The sequence below is a fragment of the Geospiza fortis genome, unplaced genomic scaffold (genome assembly GCF_000277835.1).
Source record: "Geospiza fortis unplaced genomic scaffold, GeoFor_1.0 scaffold167, whole genome shotgun sequence".
Lineage (NCBI taxonomy): Eukaryota > Metazoa > Chordata > Aves > Passeriformes > Thraupidae > Geospiza > Geospiza fortis.
In genome coordinates this window covers 1,050,317-1,074,852 of record NW_005054355.1, presented here as the reverse complement: position 1 = coordinate 1,074,852, position 24,536 = coordinate 1,050,317, and the positions used below count along the sequence as shown (strand labels likewise).

General features: G+C 37.3%; 1 protein-coding gene and 1 long non-coding RNA gene across 2 annotated transcripts in view; both read left to right on the top strand.

Annotated features, from left to right (window-relative positions):
• SHC3 (SHC adaptor protein 3) overlaps positions 1 to 24,536 on the top strand; it is a 52,719-nt gene that overhangs the window by 9,082 nt on the left and 19,101 nt on the right. The window contains exons 2-4 of the mRNA XM_005423569.2: positions 7,230 to 7,300; positions 19,348 to 19,411; positions 22,061 to 22,180. Of these exons, the coding sequence (XP_005423626.1) occupies positions 7,230 to 7,300; positions 19,348 to 19,411; positions 22,061 to 22,180 (255 nt within the window). The remainder of the gene's footprint in view (positions 1 to 7,229; positions 7,301 to 19,347; positions 19,412 to 22,060; positions 22,181 to 24,536) is intronic.
• On the top strand, positions 11,520 to 14,490 carry LOC115948166. Its single transcript, XR_004082017.1, has 2 exons — positions 11,520 to 12,094; positions 13,976 to 14,490. It is a non-coding gene; the product is annotated as an uncharacterized LOC115948166 (long non-coding RNA).

Sequence of the window (24,536 nt, the reverse complement as noted above, 5' to 3'; positions counted from 1 at the left end):
TTGAGTTGATTGTGAGAAGCTGCCAGAATGCTTTTACAGGGTAAGACAATTCATAGAAAGTGTTGGCTATCATTTGCCACTTAAGAATTGTTAGCCTGAATATATAGAAACATATAATCTATTTTTGCTACAGAAACAAGTTAATGTACAAGAGGAAATGGAAGGTGTTGGCCAGAGTTGGAGGTATTCTTGGGAGAACTGTGTTCTCATCCATTGTTGTAGAAGCAAACTGCCTGTTTTCAAGGGGAATGCAACTGACAGTCATATTCATCATCATTTCTACTAATATGAATGGTTCTCTCTTGGTTTACTTGCCTCATGGAGGATTTTGTCATGATAAATTTGCACTGAGTGTTTGAGGCTTATCTTTAGTTGAACCCCAAAGAAGATTTTCTTTTCCGTTTACACTCAATCAATCCTTACCTAGAGTTTTCCATCTGGATTGGAACATGCATTCTTTAAGGAGGAAAAACCTTTGGGGGATATATTGATTCATTGCAAAGCTCTGTACATGATTACTTACCAATATAAAAATTACCAACTGAAAAGTATGAAAGCACGGAAGAGAGCCTTTCTGTTTTTCATGGCAGCATATGCTTATGACACATTTTTGGTGCTGGATTCTGATAGTGCCTAAATATAGGGCCTTTTCCTCATTCAGAACAAGGCTGCCAGAGCTTCTTTCATGCAGAATTGCTGCTTCCACAACCAGGTTTGCTGTTCTACACATAGCAGGAAAGCACAGGGCAGAGGTACAGACTGGGGGCTTTGGCATATCCTGCTAGAGCACAGTCACCAAGTGCCCCCAGAGACCTGCATATATGTCTGGAGGTATGTCTTGCCCCAAAGGAAGGGAAGGACAGGAGGCTGTGGCATGGCTGGGAGACCATGTTAGCTAAGCACCCATGTTAGCTAAGATTTTAATATGGTGTTACGTGATAGTTAAGCAGACGATTTAAAGGCAAATATATTTATATTCCAAACTATTCAGAGTTTTCAGAGAAACTGAAATCTCTAGCAGCTTACTTAAAACTCTGTGACTAGTGCTTATGAAAATTTACTTCTCTCTGAATATCTAGCCTTGGTTCTGCCCACAGCTTTTTCTAATATTATAACTTACTCTACATCAGAAATGTCACAGAACAAATTTTCCATTCCATTCTTCAGCTGAAAGTGCCTAGGTAAACTAGCATAAATGTGAATGGTTTTGTGCATGCAGGACCTCCTTTTGACCACACTGCTCTGTGTTCAGCTGATGGTAACCAGCATTTTCAAAGGCTGCCTCTTCTGCTCATCAAATGCTTTGTATTTTCAACAACACCTGAAGGGAGAGGGTGTCCAGACTTCTGTGATGCCAGAGTTTGGGGGAAATGTTTGCCATGATAATGGCAGAACAATGGTTCTCCACCTACCAGGAAAGGGTTTCGCTGACCTTTGACAACACCCTCTTAGCAATGGGCAGCTCTTAAGGTAAAAAAGAAAATTAACAAAGAAACAAACCCCCACAAAATAAAGAAACGAAATCCCACAAAACAAGAAACAAGCAAAAAAGCCCACAAAAACAGAGAAAAAAGGGTTTTGCACATTGGAGCGCAGGTCTTGCTAATCATTGAGTCCAGAAAGATTTTCCAGATTTCCAGATCTATGTCCCAGTTACGAAGCTGAGCCACCTCTGTGGTTTAATGATATTATAAGGTGCCTTTACATATACATTTTTTCAGTATGGATGCAGTGCCTCTATATTTAAAAGATTTCAAGTGCTAAGTCAAGTAAATCATATAAATAATACACATAAAACTACACTATGGTTTCCCTATGAAGTAAAGAAGCAAATGTATGTTTTGATAAGCTATCTTCCCTTTTTGTGCCCCTGTGTTGCTGATTAGCAAAGTTAAGTAATTTTGTGGTGCATGTTTCAGTCAAACTAGTAAGGTATTCAGGGTAATAAATGTTCTTGTAAAGCACAATTAAAAAACTAGAAGGCATTGTGGCACTTGCTATTTTTCTCTAACTTAGTTTATTTTATTAAAGGGAGTACTTTTTGATTACAGTTTAGACTTGTATTTTTGTTCTAATTTCTAAGAAATTAAAAAAAAAAATTTTGTCGATTTTTTTTCTCTACTTCAGTGATTTGGAAAGTGGGTATTGTAAATTCAGTTAAACTGGAAATTTAATCTAATATGATATCAAAGGGATTGAAGGATAGAGTTTCATCTTGATTTGCTGAAGAGAAAAATTCATTTTGTAAAATACTTATCAATCTTGCAGTCTCTGGCTATAGCTTGGGCTGCTTTTTGCTTAGGCTGCTTTTGTGTTGTTTTTTTTCTTTTCTTTTTTTCCCCCTCTTCTCCTTTTCACACATCAGTATTGTTACTAAAAAATCCTGCCTGTATCCACAGTTACATGTGGACAAACTTACTATCTTGAAATCAAGTCCTGGGCTGTTACTATTTTTGTACTATGGCCTGTTTGTTAATGGGCATCAGGATTTGAATCATAATATGATTTAGGGTAGATAGCAAACCTGAAAGTAATTCTTCAGTTTTGTGGTACATTGAGGAACTCCCAGTGCACATTTCACAAGCTCCTTTAGCTGTTAGTGGTGATACCTGAAATTCGAGGGAGCTATCATTTTGATGCATAAATAAATGTGTGTTGCACTAGTAGCAATGGAATCTGAAATAAAAGCTATTATTTTTAAATAAGGGAGTCCTCAACCATAGTTAACTAGCACTAGTCAATTCATACTAACTACTTGTTTACTTCCATGGCATAATGTAATTCTGGACTAGCTCTTTGGTGAATGAGAATAAAATGTAAAACAATAAAACCCTCAAAACCAATCAAACGAATTCCCCCATCCTTTAAGAAATGAAAAGAAAGAAAATGTAGGCGTATGACTTGAGATACACGTGAGAACCAGATGTGGCAATTAAAAAGATACTCACTTTTTCCCTTTTGCACATGCCAAGTAAAAGCACAGCCTAAGCCCGTGGGTGAGAAAATTGCAGTGAATTGCCCAGCTTATTTTATTTCTATTTTTGAAACTTAGATCTCCATACAACACCCAGAACTTCAGGAATCAGAATCTAATTTTTGAGCCCCCAGGCTATTATCTGCAGCTGTGCAATGTTAGAGCATACTTTGGATACGTCAATATTTGAAGGGACAGGCTAATTTTTGTCTAGTAATACAATTGTATGTCTGTTTGCTGATGTAACCCTGTTATTTCTCACGTGACTTGTATGAGGCAGGTACAAGTTGCAAAGTAGTGAACCACTCAGATCTGATGGTGGTCATCTGGTTACACAGATATAAACCAGTAAATCTCAATTTGCTAAGAATACCCATGCAGTTTTGATGAGCTAATGATACGCAGGAAGTTTGGATTCAGAGGTTAGGAATTCTTATTTTATTTGAGAGTAGGTGATTCTTATTTTGAGAGTAGGAATGCTTATTTTATTTGAGAGGGTAGATATGCTATGCACAAGGCAGACACTCATCTGCTAGACATGTATGTAGGTTGGACTGCTTCAGTGCTGTATGGAGCTACATCTTGATAGAATAATAAAATAAGTCTTGCTACATTTTTATAAAAGTATTTCTTGCTGTTGTTACTGCCAGCTTCTCAGTCCAACAATGGAGAATTTCTTGTATTTTGAAGAGCTTGTTAGGAAGCACCAAACAAGGTTGTTCATATTTCTGGAGCAAAGGGCTTCTCTGACAGTGACTACTCTCTTTTCTTTCTTTTTTTTTCTTATTTTCTCTTCTTTTTTTTTTTCTCTCTTGGCTCCAAGTACACAAATGCACTCAGCCACATTCGTGTCTGTTTCTGAGAAGTGGTGAGAGATCTCAGTATCTTCTTTTACACAGGCTTCAGTTAAAAATTTTAGTTGCCGTACAGGAATTTTCTGAAGGAGACAGGTACTTTAGGGAGTACAGAACAAGTCTTTGCATATGGGACAAACCAGAAATCTGAGACCTATAGCCTTCTCTTACACTAACCTGTCAAAATTGTAACTAATAAGGATATTGGAACCACATGGAACAAGAGCTACATGGTTCCATCGGTATGTGGCACTCTGCTTCCAGTAAGGTACTGTTTAGTATGCAAAGTACAAGTTATGAATCTAAATCCTCTGAATGGGAAGGTATTCATTCATATGAAAAATTTTTTTCCTTGGGACATAGTACCTTTCAGTGTACACAAGCTGGAAACTCATTCAAATATGAGAAAGCCAACAGAAAGCAGAATGTTTTCTGAGAAAGCTTGGAACTGGTAGTCCCAAATCCTCCTACTTCAAGGTGGACTACATCTCGATATATTTGGTTCCTGAGCAATGAGAAGGAGGATGATAGCAGGAGCTCATAAATTTCAGTGCACAGTAGATGATTGGTTAGAATATACATTAAGTGCTGGGTGAAGAGGAGCTTTTTTTAGAAGTAGACTGTTTTATAACTATATTTTAAATGTTTCATGGAATGCCTAAAGCAAAAGATAGTGTTTCTTTTTAATCAGGGTATTTATTTGTTGAAATAAATGAATAATTTATTTCCTTGCTATCTTGGTTGTATGTCTTCTTTCTGTGGATCCTTGTCAGGTTGTACTTCAAATGGATATTTTTAGACAGCAGTGTTGGTCTTGGGGAATAATTGAAGCATAGCAGTAGGTGAGTTATATGTCCCTGTAGTTGGCCTTTGGACCTTTTGAATGTCAGTTTTTATAGTAATTTCGTTACTTGAAAACATGCCATGGTGATTAAGTGTTCACATCTTTTATCCCAGCAAATCAGTTGCCATCTTTGCATTGATCAGTCAGGAATACTGCAAGCCTTACTATGTTGTGTTCAGCTGTCTTTGTGATATACATAAAACAAGTACAGGGTAATTTTTCCATCTGACCTTCCTTCAGTCTGATCTTGTCTCTATTTTTGTTAATGCAGATCAGGTAGTGTGACTCAAAGGGGTCTGAATGCACGTCTTCTAAGTATGTTTATGGGTTTTTGTCTACTTATTCGTCTGTTTATTTTGACAGTGGCTTGTATGCACATGTTTTTGTGTATTTATTTGCACGCCTGCATGTACTTGTCAAAATACCTTGCAGAGTTTGCTTCCAAAATGCTGGACCTGGTTCTCAAACTTGTGCAATTACTTTGTTTTAAAAGACTTGTGGCAAATATAGGTAAGTGAAGGAACAAGTGCAATCCAAGAGTATTTTAGTATTGAGAGGTCTAAACTAACAAGTTGATGAAAAAATGAAATTTCTTTAACAAAAAATCACAGAGATACCTTTGAATAGTCATACCATTTATAGCATATTTAATTACAAAAGCATCTCATATGAAATAAATAATGGGGCAAAATTAATCTATTAAAGCATCGTGGACTAAAACAAAATGTCACAGAAAGAAAACAGGAAAATATTGATCATTGCTGTTTATTGGCATAAGTTAAATTATTCCAGCTGATAATCTCAAGTGCTGCTAAAGAATTTAATCTCCAAGAAAATGAATTATCCTCTCAGATAATTAAAAATAGACTTAATGGCCTAACTTCCTTCATCAGAGCATGAAAATGTAGTTGTATATGTTTTAAGTACTCAGGCACAAGTATATGTAAAAAAAGGAATTTATTTGTAGTAAGGTACAAGGATTGTCTAATCTTGCACTGATAGATGACAGTTTGAGAGTATGATCTTTAGCTTGAAAGCTCCATGTTCCAGGATCTCTTTAGATGAGACAATTTTTCAAAAAACATAGATTTGCAGATTTCTAAAAAATTCTAGGAAATGAATCTTGAGATAACCCTTCTCAAAAACTGTGTGCTATAATAATGCAAGTTCAAACAATTTAATGTATAAGAGCCAGTTGATGTTCTAGCTAATTTTATTCAATGTTGTGATGATTTCATAACATTTGATAGAAATAAATTAAGTAACAGTGGATATGTGAAAACAAACTAGATATTCCTTCAGCCTGTAAACATTTTATGACATACATATTTCTATGGAAAATCTTAACTGAAATTCTACATATTACAGTTACTGATCCAGTCATTCTCTATTTAAGAGATTATCTATGCTGCAAAAATAAAATTCCCAAACAGGAAAAATCGTGGCCTCACTTGATTTTTGCACCAGTTTCATCCCAAATAGATTGTATTATGCTATGAAGATAGAAAAACTGATATAAAACAGATATAAGAGCTGATATAACAACAATGCTACAATAGCATCATGATCGTCATTATCAGGCTCATGATGTAAAGAGCACAATTCCCCAGACTTTCAAAAGTCCAGTGTATGGCTAAATACTTGACCTACATGCAAAGATACATGGGTTATGCCAGTCATGAGGGAGTTTCTGCAAAGGCAAAATCCAAGTATCTGACAAGAGCTTTAGCTTCAGTAGACTTTAGCATATGCAAGTTATGCCCACTTTTGGAAGCAAATCTAGAAGATTCACCCAAGTTTTTTCTCACTCCTAGTGATAGATGCTGTTGAATTTCAACACCTTTCATAATGGTACTCCCTTTTTTCCACAGAGATGCAGGGGAGAAATCTTGGTCAAAAAGTCTGATGTTGTCTTAATATTAGCTAACCTTCATGTCATTCCTTTCTTGAATAACCCTGTTAAAGCCATTTCCCACCATGGGTTATTAGTATATTGTATTAGCATTTTCCACCTTTTTACTACTATAATAAATGAAAATACTAAATCACATCTATCCCTGAGGTGTTTATTAAGAAATTTGGTTGCTGGTGTTCTTTTCAGCTTTCCCTGTTATAAGTTGCCTTTTTTGTTCTGATGAGACTTAGTTCTCTCCCTTTTAAATAACTTTGTCCTGTTAACCAATACCAGATAAATGTCCTTTACCACGCTTCCTTTCTCATTAACGTTATTTTTTACTTTGATTGTACCTAAAGCGGACCGATTAAGATAGAAGACAAAAAAAAGCACAACAACACATAATAAATTGAGTGTATTACAGTGATCAGGTTAAACATAAAACTATATGTTGAATGAAATGTGACACTTAAATAAAACAAAATGTTTATGGAACAAATCTGTGACATAGAACAGCATAATCACAACAACCTACTTTAGGCATAGGATAAATCAAATGGAAAAATAAAAATTGCACATTGCCTTTTAATGGTGAGTTGCACTTTCTCCCAGAGCTCAAGCCTAATTATAATACATTTTCCAACTGTTTCTTTTTCCTTACAGTACTTGGGCTGTATAGAAGTCTTACGGTCAATGAGATCTCTTGACTTCAGTACTAGAATGCAGGTTGCAAGGTAAGATTTCATAAACTACGTTTTTTAAAGTAACTTCTGAATTATGTCCCCAGAGTGAAAAGGTCAGAAAGATGGCAAAACACATGGTAAAGGATTTTTGAACACCATAAGTCCACTTTCAAATTTTGCTTTTATGTGTAAATCCCTTATGTGGTATTAATACAGTTTCAGTAGGACTTAAAAGCTATTTTCTCTGTGGATTTTTGATATGCCAGGAGCTACTTTAGAAAATTTTTGCCCGTTTGTTATGCCAAGTAAGGCACTTATCTGGGTACCAATTTAATGGCATTTAAGCCAGTGAGAATTAGAATATGCTTTAAATCTATGATCTCAAGATTAATCTAGGGAGCTGGTTTGGAGCCCATGTTTATTGGTTTTATAGTAATTTCTTATGAAAAGTTTTCAGATTATAAACTATCTGCGCAAAGAATATAAACGAAAATATATCACAATGATACCAGAGACAAAAAAGAAAAAGAAGAATGATTTCTTTTTCAGACTGCATGTAAGAAACAATAAACTTGTATTAGGTTCTTATGACAGTTCCTCTAAATGTGTCGTGGTATTTTTGTAAGAGCAGTATATAAGTACAAGACTAAAGAAGTAAAAATGCCCATGATTTTTTTTCCTATGAAGAATATTTTCTGAGAACTACCGGAATGGTGTTTTGCAGGTATTTTCACTTGAAAAGCTGAGTCATTGATTTCAGCGGAATGCAACATTGATGTCTTCTAGTAACTGGAGACCACTTTTTCAAATTCTGGAATTGAAATTATAAAATAAATCCTTTTCAAAGAAACACATATAAAGTGATATGACTGGATACAGTGCTTGTATTTCAACCCTTTGGGGCATCTTACAGTTGACAATAAATAAATCTGTCATACATCATACCATAAACAGTTAAATATTTCTTTTATTAAATGAGAAAAATAACTTGGTTTTAGGCTTGGATGCTAATCATATGGTCTATATGCATTGACTTTGAGTTACACCTGCATACAGCAGCTTTGAATTAGGTCTTGTAAGTCCTCACAAAAAGATAACTGTTAATTTGTCAAGATACTGCACTGATGAGAGGCATAGAAGCCAAAGGACAGGTAAATGACAGAATCCTGTTTTCAAACAATGGAATTTTACTACTGTACTTTTAAAAACATACCATGTACATTTCTGACGTATTTCAGCAGTGACCTTTGAAAATTATTTCATATCTTAGCAGACTTGTAGTTCTAATGCAGGTGGTACATTTATGTTTACCTCATGGAAATTCAGTGATACTGGCTTATGAAACAGTTGCTATAATTATTTGGCTTGTTTTCTGTATCTGGAAGTCAATTCATCTTAATTTTTCTGCAGTTTCCTTCACTGTATGCCTTCATTGTAATAGTGTTGTACTTTTCTTACTTTCTAGCTTAAAGGCACTACTCTGACATGAATACATAAGCATATTTGGTGATCTGAAGCAATATGGTCTATGTAAACAAAATATCTTTGCCTTGTGGTTCCTGCAATAAAAAAGTTGATTGGCTTCTACTGTGAAAAAAACTTGGAATTGTATTTTTTTTCTGTTGAAGTTATAGCATATATCACTGCATGAAATCATTTTGTTATTCCACTTTCCTCTAATTATAACTAGAATATTTTTTTTTCAAGCAGGAAGCCATATCTTTCTGGCTCACTTTTTATTTTGCATTTACGGTTTTCTATTTATCATTAAACAATGAAATCCCATCATTTTTGTAATGTAGTTCCTGATCTAAAATTTTTAGGTTTTTAGGCAGCTTTCGAGTTGGGACCTAGGATTTTAATCTGCATTTCATTAATTCATCTGGCTCTAGAAATCCCCTTGTCATGTCCTAGATTTTCAGTGCTCACATGCTTTGCTATGTAGCATTTCACATAAAAGCCTCTTTTTTATTAACAAAATATTAAGGAATTGCCAGAATTCACACATGCTAGTTAATTTTCTGGTGTGTTTTAAGAAACATAACATAGGCTTCAAGGTATGTACTGAATTAATAAGACTGATGTTCTGATATTACAGGCACCAATTCCCTCTTAAGAAGGCACCTGGTACCAAATCGTCTGTGCAACCCTTTGATTACAAATAAAATAAAAGCACCTGAAAGTTACATTTATGTCTACTACATCATACATATATTTTTAGGTATGTCCATTGCTGATTTCTCTGCAGCTTGCCATCAGTCAAAAAAGCCTGTCCTGGTAGCCTGATGTCTCCTGATGTGGTGTGGCCAAGGCTTAGGTCTTTAGTGTTAGCTGTGACTGCAACAGCCAAGGAGCCAGGGTCCATAGCTGAAGTAAAAGCTTCTCTATGTAAACCCCTCTGTGCTATTTCCTCTCTCCAGAGAAACAGATGTCACAGCAGCTGCGATCCCTTTCTGACCCACAACTTTATAGATTGATCCTACTGCATGCATCACACCTGTTGGATCTGTTGATTTTTCAAGACCTTTCAAAACCAGTTATAGAAGAAAGTGATCTGTCTTGGACTGATATGACTTCCAGCATTAGGCAGTATTTACTAAGTATGATTAAAAAAACTAGAAAAAAATGAATCAAGTTACTCGATTTATTGTGAAAACCTGGGTGCTTTTCTTCCTAATAAGTAGGCATCATGTTTGACGCATGGAAAGCACTTACTCCCTTTCTAGCACTGCATCACGTGCCTGTCCCTGCCTCTTTTGTTAACCTTAGTTTTTCTCCATGTTGTAGAGCTTGAACACAGGAAGTCAGTTATTAGGAATCCTAAATTTGCCTGTTTTCTGCCTTCAAGTTATTGCATATGTCACTTTATATCTCTGTCAGCTTTGAGGATGAGCAAACCCCCAAAAGTTAAATAAGCAGCATCAATTCCCAGAAGAAAAAAATTGTGGGTCTCAGTAATGGGAAGGTAAGACATGTAGTCTCCTGCTCTGCTTGAAAACTCCTGGTGTTATTTTAGGCAAACTGTTAGTCCCAGTCACAGACAACTCTGTGATTAAATGAATTAGTGCTTGTAAATGGCACTTTAATTGTTGAGTGAGCACTTAGAAATTACTTAAAAATTGGACTGAGATTTCCACTTATCTGGTGAATTAGAGGTAAAGAAATTCATGTGAAAAGGTCATGTAGATAATTTGAATGGCTTTGAAATCACAGCTGTTATAAGGCATTAGGAAAGTATATACATCAGTGTGCATGCATGGACATATCTGACAAATGAAGAACTTTGGCTTCAATTTCACGAACTGCATCAAAGCCCCAGAGTAAATACTTTGGTCAGCAGCCTTTCCTTTCTTATTGCAGTCCTGTAAAATATTGACTTGTGCCATCTAATGCTGTCTTACCTATCCTATCCTGTAACTTGTATATGTTTTGCCTTTTCATTTTTTGTACAATATAATGTTAAATCTTGCAGCAATACATTTATCTTCATGTGAGAGCAGTGAGCAAACACTTTCACTTGGCATACTCTTCATCAGATCTTAATAACCTTGGTGGCACCTTGCAGTGATATTACTGCCCTAATTTTGAGTTGAAGGAAAAATGAACAGTTATGTAAAATTTCTAACAGTTTTTTGCCTTTATCATTACACATATTCTCAAGTCTGAAGATTCTCTCCTTACAGGGCAAATAGAAGAACTAGAGTAGTATTAATCAGTTGTATTGTATTTATTCTTTCCTTTAATGAATGTAATGTCATGTGAATCTTTGAGCAAATAAGAGGATGCACCAGACAACGGTCAGTCATTACACATAATGATAAATGAAAGCCAGCTGAATTCACGTGTTACATCTCTGATTACCCAGTGATAATTCTTGTAACACATGTGAAGTCAAGATGACTTTCTTGGGCAGCAAGACAAAAGCATTTAATTTTCAATGAAGTGGAGGTACAGCAGACAAGACTACTGAGCTTACCATGGGTGGCAAGTAGTTGAAGTTCATCTGAAACCTACCATCATCGTCATAGAAAGGGGCCACTCTTAAGCTTCTGTGACCAGGCTCTTTATACCTTCAGGCGTTTTGTAAAAAAAAATGTTAACAATCAGGTAAAATTCTTTTGCAATATGTGCAGTGTTTGCAGTTCATGTAATATGTTTGTTTGCTTATTGTTAAAGCTATAGTAGAATAATGCATCCTCACTTTTGTATTGTGTGCATGAGTGACTTATGCACTGGTTTGAATTAGATGTTGCATGCACTGTTTGTTTTACATCTGAGTCTGAACTACAAGGATGCATGTTGACTAGCATTTAATTGAACAAAATCCATTTACTGCATGCAGCATTATGAAGTCACACCTCCCCATGCTGAGTAAAATGTTAAATTGCACGTTGTTTTAATAGCAGTAGGTCAGAGGACGGAAATACCTCATATCAGCAGTGGACCCAAATCCAAACTCTGATCTCAGTAACTACGTTAACTCTATTGGGATGAACAGCTTGGAAAGTATTCCTTTCCAAATTTGAGACCTGAACTTTATTCATAAAATTATTAGACCAAATCCATTTATGCCAATATCCCTGGAGAAGAGATGATAGAAATCCAAATGTTAGAGTTGTATTTGAGTCCAATGCTAGACAATATGAAACAGTTTAGTTGATGTGGTGTTTCACCTGTATCTGTGTTGTTTGCAGAAATGGACAGCAAGCATCACTGAAAGAAAGGGTGGAAGACATTGAAAAGCAAGAATGTGTCTCCTGTGATTCTTGAAGGGTGATAGGTAATCTGTTATCTGCAGTGAATTCTGCATTCAGTGTCCTCCTTAACATGCTGTCATGCTTAAAGGTGAGTGTGTTTTATCTCTGTCTTCTTCCACAAGAACTCTGAGGGGTAGCATTAGGAGATGGCAGAACACATAGACCATTTGCAGTTGCAGGAGGAGGTGGGCAGAGCTACTTCAGAGTCAAAGCTGTGGGAAGCATGAGCTGCTAGCTGCTGCTTGGTTCACCAGGAAGCAGGAGTCTCAAAAGTGGACAGAGACATCCTTATAATTCATACAGCATACCTCTGAGTGGGACAATGACAGCTATAGTGCCTGATAGATTGAGAATAATTTACAATTGCTAGTTAAGCTGTTATTAGCACAGACATGTCGTAGAATATGTTTTTGTATGCCTAAGACTGGCATCTTTCCTTTTCAATGCGGTATTATTTGGAAATTGTTACCTAATATTTGGAATAATTTTACTAAAACATGATAATGCAAAGCCAGAATGACAGCAATTAACTGAGCTCCCCCAGTCCATGTGCCTTTTTAAGAAAAAGAGAGCCTCTTGGAGGATGGGGAAGGTAGAAAGTTGGAAGCCAAATAGTCAGGGAAGCAGTTACGGATATCACTGTATCCTGAATTTTCAGAAAGATGGTGACTCCACATGGGTCTGCAGAAGCATGACCTGAAGCAGAGTGGTCTTAACACATTTTAAATGCAAATTGCAGTACAAAGTTAACAACTGACAGAAATCTGGAAACGAAAACACTCTCAAGTTCTGCTAACAGCACCTGGCAGCTTGATTACACAAATAATTGATGGCATGAGGAATTTGTGTGTTGTTCACATGACATGTCCAGTCACACCAGACAATTCGTCAACGCTGAACAGTCCTTTTTGGCAAACACAGCCCAGATACTTATAAAGTGTCATCTGTCTTACATAGAACTTTTGTAAGATACCTCTCCAAAGTCCTGCTTTGGACATGAAGTCAGGTATTAGAGAAAAATATTGTTAGACTAAATGTTTTCACATTACTTCTGTGAAGTTTCCTATGTCTGCCTTTGAAATATCTGCTAATATCTACTCTTTGAGAGAAAATACTTTAGTAAATGAACTGAGGCTCGGCCCAGTTTGGAGATTACTATGATCCTGATTAAGCAACAGAAAACAATTTTAATGTCTCTCTCCATTTCTCTGACCAGGACTATGATAAGTAGCTAGAGACCAGGCTGAGTGGAAAAAAGCCTGAAGGTCATAAAAGATGTTAAGGGATTGGGATACTTAGCAGATGTAAACCTTAAAGTACCTTTTTTTAGATGCATTTGTTGTCATTGACTATATTCTTGACAGTTAGAGGGCTGTCTGTAGGGAAGGTTTTGTAGCTGTACATTCAAAACCAAGGTTTCATATACCCTTACTTTATGTTCGTCAAAGCTCTGTAGGCATGCAGAGTTAAGAGCGATAGTTAAGGTATGACAGTAGGATAAACAAGTTTCACTCTATATTTCTTAAAATAAGACCATTGTTCAGAACTGTTGTGTTAGAAGAAATCATCAAGATCAGGTAGATTTCTATGTTGCTGATGAATGAGACTGGGTTTTCTGAAATTTACTTGCATGTTATGGAAGAAGGTATAAATTTTAAAGAAGTTGTATCAAATATTCCTTAAAAAGTTAGGTCATCTGTAAATACTGAGAACAGAGCACTGAACATACCAATGGATAAAGCGTTTCTTTGCCAATGAAACCAAAAGAGTCCTTCAAACTGCATTGGTTTCTCTTAGGAGATTGATGGAAGTCTCACACTGAAGATGCAGGAACATAAGAGTAGCTATCATTAGATAGATTGCATACTACATATCTAATGACATGTGGTATTCAAAGCCAACCACAATAAAATTTATTCATTAAAGCAAAAATTAAGTTGGCCAGCTTCCTTTTATTTTCTGCTTTTAGATTTTCTACATGTGAGAAAACTCCATGTGAAGAAACAGAATGGGCAGCTGACAAAAAGAAAAAGAAGAGTCGTCTCCATGCTCTACAAGTGGCACCAGCTTGCACAATACATCTGCTTGATGTCACCTTATTCCACAAAAGTTTACTTCCAGGTTTCCCATGAAGACAGACTTCACTTTGGTCAGGATGGTAACAAGTGGCATCGTTTGGTCTCTGCTCCAGTTTCTGTGGGGGTTTCCCCTCAGGGATGCTGCTGCGTGGTACTCTGGATGCGTGGCAGTAGGTGCATCTTCACCACAGTTAGCCTCCCCTTTCTTTCCATACTGTTGATTCATTCTCCTTAGCTACTTCTTTAGCCTTGCATCCTCCAGACATGGTCAATCTGCTGTCAAACACTGATTTAGTCTTTGGAGGTTGTCAATGTCCCCTGTGCTACTTCAGACAGCGCATGTTCATTTTGCCTGTTTTGCAGATGAACAAAAAGTATTTCAATTATTAAACAGACTTCTCAAAATGTATTTTTGGTCTCTGTTTCTTTTTTTTTAAATTATTTTCTCAGAAGCAAGTTATTTTTAAATTTAGTACAGACTTTGTTTCTCCTCAGCAAATACTGCTACAATGTTTGGTAATGATTAAAATTGACAGGAACTTAGTACTGTTAAGAAATAACTGTGAACCTTCTGAACAGTTCTTCCATTTAAAAAGTCAGTCTTTTGCTGCCTGTTTCTCAGCCTGTGAAGTCCTAAGCTTTTGAGATGGGGAGAAGTAAACTTGGGAACTACAGGACACTAGAATATCTTAAAAATAGAGTATTAATAGGTTTTAAATATTTTGAAACAAAACATTTCATACTAAAATGTAGTCACATTTTCTTATCTCATTATTTGAGATGGTTTTACTTTTTTCAAATATGCTGAGAAAATCTGTATTTTTTCTATGTGTATGTAATTTCCCTCAAATATGAGTTCCAGAAGTCTGGGATTTAATCAATTAAATAATTAAGAACAGGAACAGCACAATCAAAAAATGGAGAGTATTTTCATGTGATGATGTTTCATAGAGGAACACATTTGAACTTCCAGAGTGGACTACTTTGTATAACAAGAGTAAAATATCACTAAAGCTATGAACGATACTAGGGCATTAGCCTTTTTAATGGAACTAAATGGCAATGTAAAATGTCCTTTCCTCTTTCTCAGATGTCAAGCCACTTTAAAGCAGTATAGGTCAATCTCAGAAAATGAATATTGGTGATTTTTTACTGAATGCACTTGAATGCTGAAATTATATTCAAAATACGCAACATGTTTTGTGCCAAGAAAATGACTCCACAGTATGACCATGTGCAAAGCAGAAAATACTCTTGGGCAGATTTGGAACTCAGCATGTGGTCCTTACTGCAGACAGCACAATAACTAATTTTACAAGAGATCAGCATAACTCTACACTGATTTTTATCTGAGCCTAGCTAATGAAGCAGGATGCGGCTTAGAAAGGTGTAATATCTGTCTATGTCAAATAATTTTCCTATTAGAACGGAAACAAATGTAATCACATCCAGCTTTCCCAAATTGTGCAATATCTAGCCATGCAGATATATACGGAACTTTTGGTTTTGCCTTCCTTAGGCAAGGGTTTCCATGCACAAGTTAGGTGATGGCACTCTCAGCCTAGTGGCAATACCTGTTCCTGGGCTTGATTTGTATATCAGGTGTTTGTGCTGCTGAGGCATTTTCAAATTTGATTTGCTGAAAAAAAGTGGTTACATCTACCCTGTCCTTCCTAGCAGTGCAAGCTGAAAAGAAGTTTTTAGGCCATCCTTTCAACATCACTAGGCAATCTGGCTATCTGACTGGGGAACTGTCACAGAATCATAGAATGGTTTGGGTTGGAGGGGACTGTAAAGACCATTCAGTTCCAATCCCCTGCCATGGGCAGGGATACCTGTCACTGGACCAGCTTGCTCGCAGCCCCATGCAACCTGGTCCTGAACGCTTCCAGGGCTGGGGCACCCACAGTTTCTCTGGAAAACCTGTTCCAGTGCCTCACCTCCCTCACAGTGGAGAATTTCCTCCTAATATCTTGTCTCAACCTACCATTTCAGTTTGAAGCCATTCCCATCATCTTATCACTAAATGCTCTTGTAAAAAGTCTCTCTTCACCTTTCTTGTAGGCTCTCTTCAGCTGCTGGAAGGTGGCTGTTAGTTCATCCTAAAGCCTTCACTTCTCAAGGCTGAGGAATCCCAGTTCTCTCAACCTCTTATCATAGAAAAGGTGCTCCATTCCTCTAAGCATTTGGGTGGCCCTTGGATAAAATGCATATTCAGTGCAGTGACAGATGTTTAGTCGTCCTTATTCTTCTTATTTTCTTCAAATACTGCTTTTAGACTCCTTAACTCCCACGCAGGAAAAGTACTGTGCCTTCTGTTGCAGGCATGCAAAGAGTTGCTGCCAGGACACTCTGACCTTGATTACACAGAATTGCTCTATGAATATGTTTTCTGAAGTTCCCAGCATTTTCACTAAAAGCATTGTTAACTTGAACCCTGCAGTTGCTTGAATAGATTTAGTATTCATAGAGGTTCAAAACCCAAAGACTCCCAGTCTTCCCACAGCCTTTGGGAACACTGAGTTCTGTAAAACCAAGATATTTTACCAAAAGGAAGACGGATAGCAGGAAACTGTATAGTGCTCTCTTATGGAGTGAGAGGACGTGTAGCCCAGTTGTTTTTTTTTTGTTTTGTTTTGTTTTTTGTTTAGGGGGGGAGTTTTGGTTGGGTTGGGGTTTTTATTGATTGGTTGGTTGGTTGGTTGGTTTTCTTTGTTTATTAGGGTTTTTTTTAAAGTCTTCTCTGCTCTGCCAAGACAGAGCATGCAAGGAGTAGTCAAGGCTGCCTTGTGAATCCTTGCCCTGAGTTTCAGCTTTTTCACCTAGTTATTTCCACTCCTATCTCAAGTGGCAGTTTCGATCAACAAGGTCCTTGAATCAGATGAATCTGTTGAGTAACACAATTAATGCCTGGTTATCAGGAGCTAGCAGATAGGAGAGGTACTCCTACAAGACCTGCCCTAGAAAAACAACAAGATTGCACACGGTTTTTTTGGGTGCGGTGGCCTGAAAATCGCCTTGTCTTTCTCTAAGTTCTGTGCTGCCACTACAGAGAGAAGATGATGGGGGCAAATAGGAAGAGAAAGGAAATGATAGACTAATTTATCCCTCAAGCACTTATCTCAGAAATCCAAGTCCTTTCTGTGAGAGGCAAAACCTACAAGGTATCTCAGTGTACCAGCTGAACCACTGGAATAGACGAAGAGGTGACAAGTGTTGATGATCTCTGTGAGAGCAGCTTGCAGTCAAAATGCCTGGGAAACTAAGACACACACCTGGTGAAGCAAGAGGCACGGGTCTGAAAGAATGAAGTGGGCTGGAGACTGCCACTGGCCTGAACTTCCCATTCTATTACCTCCAAAGGATTTGCTTCAGCAAAAGAAAGAGATGGGAAACCACAAGTTTTAGCTCAGTAGCCAGTGAGGATGACTCTGTAAAAGATGATGTCTGCTTGTTTTTCATGAGTCAAAGAAAAGCATTTTTAGTGAATTTTTCATTTGAGAGGTGTACTATTTGCTTACCCTTGTCTCAGTATTATGGTGATCACTGTCTGATGCTTGCTGTGCTTTATTTCTGAGATGCATCAGACATGTTCTTTTAAACCAACTGCTTTTTACTTGCTCTGTAAGAAAATCTAGTAATTACTTTAACTAAAACACTTGTTTGGAGTAAAAAAAAATGTGGTGAAGGTGGGAGCTAAATACAGGTGTTGAACTGTGAAATGGGTTATTGTAGCTATAATGGTCTGAATGCATATGCAAGGCAGGGTTTGTAGTGAGAGGCAATTTTATTAGATAAACAGATGTAGTAGGGGGAAAAAAGGCAAAAGTTAGGGAACAAACCACCTCTCCCCTAGACCTGAAGAAAACATAGTGTGCTTGGAAGATTTTTTAACCATCTCTCACTATAAATTTCACGCTTCTTCAGAATGGCAGGACTGTAAACCTGCTTCAAGGTGTGTTCCACCCATCTCCCCAAACGAATAAAACGTGATTCTTCCGGGTGATTCCAACTTTGAACTGGGTCCAAGCTAAAGGCATGACTATATATCAGTTACTGATTACCACCTGATATAATCTGTCACGTTTGCTAAGCCATTGCAAGTTGAATGCTGATATATATGTATGGCATTGTTCTCCTGACTCACTTGTTGATCCTGTGCAGAGTTGGAATATACAGCACATAGCATAAAGTTAATATCATTTATGTCTTTATCTAGATGATGTTTCAAGGTTTTGATTATTTTGGCTGTTCTTTATCTTGTAGTTCATTGTTTCCCATTCTTTTGTTTTCTGGTTTGGTTAGTTGGTTGGTTTTGTTTTGTGTTTTGGGGGTTTTTGCTTAAAATATTTGTTATTTGCATGGTTTGGGCTCTAAATATAATCTGCTGTTAGTCTCAATACATATAAGAAATAGTTAAACAAAGTTGGGAGTCACCTTTGCTCACTCCTGTGAAACCATTCTGTCTTGCAGTGGGACAAGCCTATTAAAGCCTTGTACCTAGTGGTCAGAGGGAAGGCCTGTGTGTGTACAGGAGCAAATTCTAAAGACTGACCAGATTAACCATTCAGATAATAAGTTCCTAAATACTGAAAGGAACTGTAACATTTGTTTGGAGCAGCATGATTTCAAGAGTTTTTGTGATGTAGAGTTACTCTTCCAAGAAAGGGTATAGATTCAAATCCATGTTGGACATACATTTCTTTCAGTTAACCTGAGTGTGATGGGAAGAATGAAGCAATGTTAAAACTGAAATAAAATATTGTTTCAGGCAATGATATTCCCTGTAATATAAATGTAAGACCACTAATAAACTACTCAGACTGTATTGAAATAGTATAAATTAAAATGTTGTACATCCCATGTACTGTATAGAATGTCCATATTACCAAGGGTTCTGATACTGTCTAAATCCTGGTGGTTTTGCTCTGACTGGAAAAGTGCATAGTATAGTAGTAAGAAAAATAATGCTTTCTAACTCTCACATTAAAAGAAACATTTTTTTTAAAAGAAGGTGTTAACCAATGTACAAAAGTGAGACTGGAAGGATGGTATTATGAGCAATATTCTAATTTATAGTGAGAAAAGGTCTTTTTAATAGTGTGAGAAAACATTTTCGTTTTTAGAGGAAAGCTAACTGACCTGCTAACTATCCTCACTTGTGCACAGAAATACAGTTGAAACTGTTCTCTCTAGTGCACTTCAAGCGTAATGTAGAAACCCACACTTTCTTTTGCCATAAAGCTTTTTTCTGTCTCTTCAGGGAAGCAATCAGTCGTGTTTGTGAAGCCATGCCTGGTGCCAAAAGAGCCTTCAAGAAACGAAAGGTATTTTTTTTCTTGTAGTGCAGTTGACTGTATTTTGTCTGTACAGCACAGTGGAGACCAGGCACAGCAGGCAGGTGACTTTAAGGCAGCTTTGAGAATTGCAGTTGATTAATCATTTAGAGTATTGGCTGTTTTTACTCACTGTATGTTGTCACTTGCCCTTTTGGTCAGGATCTGCTTTTGTACGCATCTGAAAATATAGGTACATCTAGGATGAAGATTGTGCCTTTATGTTCCTTCCATAGAAACCTCCTCCTTTTACTTTCTTTCTTTTGTAGATTGCAGGTGGAAGAGTTAAAACCAACAAATGGGATGCCTTTCCATAAAATGCATGAGTAAATGATGGAAATAGGTGCTGGAAGATACAGCAGAAGCCCAAAACATACATAGTTTTGAAAGTGACTAGATTTGTCCTTGAAAGATAGGTATACTGATGACATGTAAAGAGTTTGGTTATCACTGATTTCTGGAAATGGAAAGAGCATATGGGGTGATCCTTTGTTCCCTCTGCTTTTTCCATAAACACGTGTGGCTGATGCTCAGTGCCCAGTGCTGATGGTGAGTCCAGCGTGTACCTGACATCATTACTACCTTGCTTTTATTTTTATTTGTGTGCTGGGAGTTAGAGTCTTCATACAGGGAGAGGAGGAAGCCTTGGCTCAGCTCCTGCACTGATGGCTCTCAACAGTCTCTTCCAGAGACCTGCAAGCAAAGCTGGGATGTGGTGCTATTTCTAAGGGAAGAAGCATAGAAAGTAGTTAATTATAGCCCTTGTGTGTGTTCTTGGGCAGAGGAGGAGAATGTGCAGGTGAAGGAAAAGGTCTGCCTGCTTCACCAGCTGCTCCACCATCTAGGCAGAGTCTCAGCAGAAAGGAATACCATGAAATGCCATTTGTTTGCAATGGAGAATCATACGCTGGTAAAATCAGTCATATGTGACATGTGTCACAGTGTGATTGGAAATTGTGTCAGAAATTAGGCTATAGTTGCACCTCCACCAAATTTATCTCATTGGCATTTCTTGGTTCTCTGGCGTTTTATTTTAAATTTGAAAGTAAAGACAAAAGTATCTTTCTTCTTGGAAAGCAAAATGACACAAAATGTAGTTGAAAAAATAAGTTAAACAGAGTTCCAAGTGACTAGTGAAACACCTTTCTGTATTACAGATTTTAAAAGTAACATTGCTTATAAGTTTTTGAAAAGAGCAACAGAATTTCAGATAAATGTCAAAGACATGTGTCTTTTGCTGGTCTGTACATTCATGATGTTTCTGCCACTAGTGGCATATCAGTTTGGTTAAGGTGACATGTACTTCCTGAAGCCAAATTTTCACACTTTACCTGCATTATGGGTTGGTAATCCTTAGGCATGTCTCGGGAATCATAAAGGATTAAGGAAAGAGGAGATACAGGGATACTCAAAAGAGTTAGTTCAAAAGAGAATTTAATGAACTACTAGCTCTGTAACATGAAAGGGTTGAAATAGTGCAGCACATGTTACATAGGAGCAGTATGTACGTAGTGTATTTTTAATCAGTTAAACAGAAGGGAAAGAAGATAACATGAAATGTATGTAAACTTGCAGGACTGCAGAAGCTCAAGTGTGTCCAGACTGCTAGGAACAAAACCATCTAAGCTTGCAGGCAGCTTAGGACAAGTGCAAACATAGTGGCAGAAGACACTGTCTCCAGTAATTTTGTGTTTATTTACTAATGACCAGCACTAATATTCACCAGTGCAAGCAGAGCAAGTTAAAGGGCTTGGTCTGTTACTGCTGGGCAGCCTTGTTTTTCACAGGCTGTGGTTACTTGAATGTGGCTGCTCTCACGCACATATGTGGTTCCCAATAGCTGTCAAAGGTGAGAAGTTTATGAATTTTGCTTTGACAGCATAATTTCTATTGCTGCAATATCTCCTAAGAGCTGGTGAAATGCCTATAAAAGTTATCAATACTATTACATCCCCTGTATTACATTCATAGACTTATTCTCTGATAATGTTTAGATGCATATTTTACCCCAGCATAAAGAGGTTTGATTTGTCTATATCTGGCTTTAACCTACTCTTAGGTCTACAAGCAAAGTCATAGAATGGTTAGGGGTTGGAAGGGACCTTTAGAGGCCATCCAGTCCATAATACTCTGTATCCCATTTTGTGAGCCTTCCATCGGTGTCACTGGAGTCCCACTTTCCATGTGGCAAGGGGGTAGAACAGTCAGTAGATGTAGAGCAAACAGCAAATTTCAAGAGTTGAAGCTATTTTTATAGAACAAGCACATTTTTGTTTTAAGATACTGACTGAAGGCATTCATCTTAAGTCTGCTTACTTGGTCCCTTGGTGATGATGACACTGGTGCTGTCTCACAAAACCCCCATTTTTTTCTTTTTGGTGAAGAGTATATGAAGAACTGCTTGGCTAGTATCATTATTATTATTATTATTTATTAGTAGTAGTAGTTGTAGTAGTAGTAGTAGTGGTATAAATGAGAAATAATTTCCAGAGGAAAACAGCTGTTGCAAATTAATGATCTTTGAAAAGTCATAAACTTTTTAGAAGCCTTTAAGATCACCACTAACCCTGCATACAATGAAGGTCATTAAAAAAAATAAATCAGAGAACAAAAATCTGCTTTTTCCCCCCCTCCTCACAGCCACCAAGCAAAGTCCTTTCTAGCATCTTGGGAAAGAGCAATCTTCAGTTTGCAGGAATGAGCATAATGTTGAATATCTCCACCAGCAGCTTAAATCTAATGAATCCAGATACAAAACAGGTGAGTGTAACTTCTGTATTAACTTGTGAGGCTTTTGATGAACAGCCTGCAGCACAATTATTTGCTGTCTGCCAAGTACTCAGTTGCTCAAAATTATTCCTCAATAATGTCATAAAATGAATGAACTCAAAATATAATCATAGTGGAAGTTAGCTTATTTCACTATTCAACACAGCTTTGGTAAATTATTTTCTTCTTGCCATGTTTCAGGTAGATTGGTTTTGCTCTTAAAAGACCTGTGATGTGAAATACCATTGTCTGGTTGTGGGAGTTCTTATTGAATAAAATTACAAACTTTCAGAGTCATAAAAGGGGTGTGCTTGGAGCAACAACTAAAATACTGAATGTGTGTCCCCAATTTTGTTGTTTTCTTCCCATTTAGAGTCTTAGAGGGCAAACTGTTCCTGAGGCTCTGCCAAAAATACAGCCTCAGGGATTTTGCAGTGCAGTGAAAGGCCAGTCTTTTAGAGAGACAAGGCAGATTTTTAAAAGTAGCTCATTTCTTCTTCTTCACTGTGCCGAAGGTACAGACAGACTTTGGGGAATCACTGCAGTGGTTTGTGAATGATGTATGAGATGAGAAAAATCCTTGCTCAGGGTATATATAAAAAGGAAGCAGACAGACATGCGTAGCCACTGCTGTACTATTTGCTGTGAGCCACATATTGCATTTGGACATGCAAATTTCTGCCCAGATACAGAGAGAATAGAAGTAAAATTTCTACTGATGTCTTTGGGGCCTCAGGGTTAAAAAGTAAGAAAGAATATATATACCATTTATCAAAAAGCTTGCTGTTCATTACTATGTTTTCATTCTTATCTCTTCATTCCTATCCTTATTTGAAAACACCACAATCCGTTGCAGTGAGCACTGAGGCTGGGGGAGCAGGGCTGTGGCTGGCTGCAGTAGTCTGTAGCTTTACTATGGAATATGCACAGCAGTGCTTTTCATAAGGACAATTACTCCCCATCAGAAGCATAAGTACATGATGTTAATTAGCTTTACCAAGGAAGTGCCAAACCCTGCAAGTCAGCTTGTCATCAGCCAATGCTTGGGCAGAAATGTAGTTAAACTCATTTATTTCAAAGAGTCATCCCCTACATGTTTTGCCTTTTCTCTGAATTGACAAAACTGTTCATCTTCCTCTTATATCATTCTTTTTGAGGTAGACACTTCTGGGTGCTGCAGGCCTGGGAAATGTCTGGTTTCTCAGAGATCACTGGTCTGGCTGTGGCCTTCCCTTTTTCTTGTTTATGCCAAGGATTTGATTTGCAGATAAGCATGGCCCAGCAGCTTTGCCCTTTGAGGCCCCACACAGGAGGATGGCTGCAAACTTCTGTAATAGTGTCTTTTCCCCAGCAGATCTGAAAGGAAAGAAAAAAGACAAGCCAGGGTTGTTGGCCCTTGTGGTAGAAGGAAGGCAACTGCATGTACCCCTGCACAACAGTTCAACATGATTTTGTTTTGCTTATTTCTTTAAAATGAAGGTTGGCATAGATTAAAAGGTTTCTGAGCTGTATGCCAACATTAGCGAATTGCTTTATTTTAAGCAATGCAAGGCATTGATAGTTTGCTGTATCTTTTCAGTATTTTGATATTTGTAGAGATAAGGTGGGGAATACTCCAAGTTCAAACTAAATTAGCTGTGTGGAATTAAAAAAAATGTCTGACTTGAACTAATGGTTTCAAGCACTTTTCAGCTTCCTTAAAATTTGGAAAAAATTAGTTTAGCGACAGTCTGAAATAATTTTTCTTTTACATGCTAAAATAGAAGATTAGGTTATTTGCACATGTCAAGATACTGATAATATGAAATTGCATAACAGAACTTCACTACTTTAGTTCTATTGTTGGGATAATCTACATTCTATATGTATTCTATGTACTATATATTCCATTTTTAGTCCTTTAAGAGAAGGAAATCCTCACTGCTGAGTAGCAGAACGCTAATTTACAAGTATACTCTTAAATAAAACTAACCACATCTTTGGAGGATGTTGTGGGACAAGCAGGGCTATTGAAGATGAAGTGCTCTTTACACTTAAGAAACACTACAAATAGTAGTCACCTCTCTCTGACTTAGTGAAGCAGCAAGATTCAGAGGAAGTTTTGTCAGATTTTTTTCTTTCCAAGGAAGGCAGTTGATAGTTCAGGTCTTTAAGAAGCAGGTTAGGGGAAACAGCATAGAGAATAGTTTTCTAGCCTATTTTGTTTTTTCCAGAATGGTTTTTTGTATGTGGCTCCCTCTCCAAAGTGAAGAACTAAGATCCTAATTCTTATTGTCAGATGCTCTGAGGCACTTAACAGTGGCCTGTCCCATCCCAGATGAATCCCTTGGCATGGCTTCTGTGACTC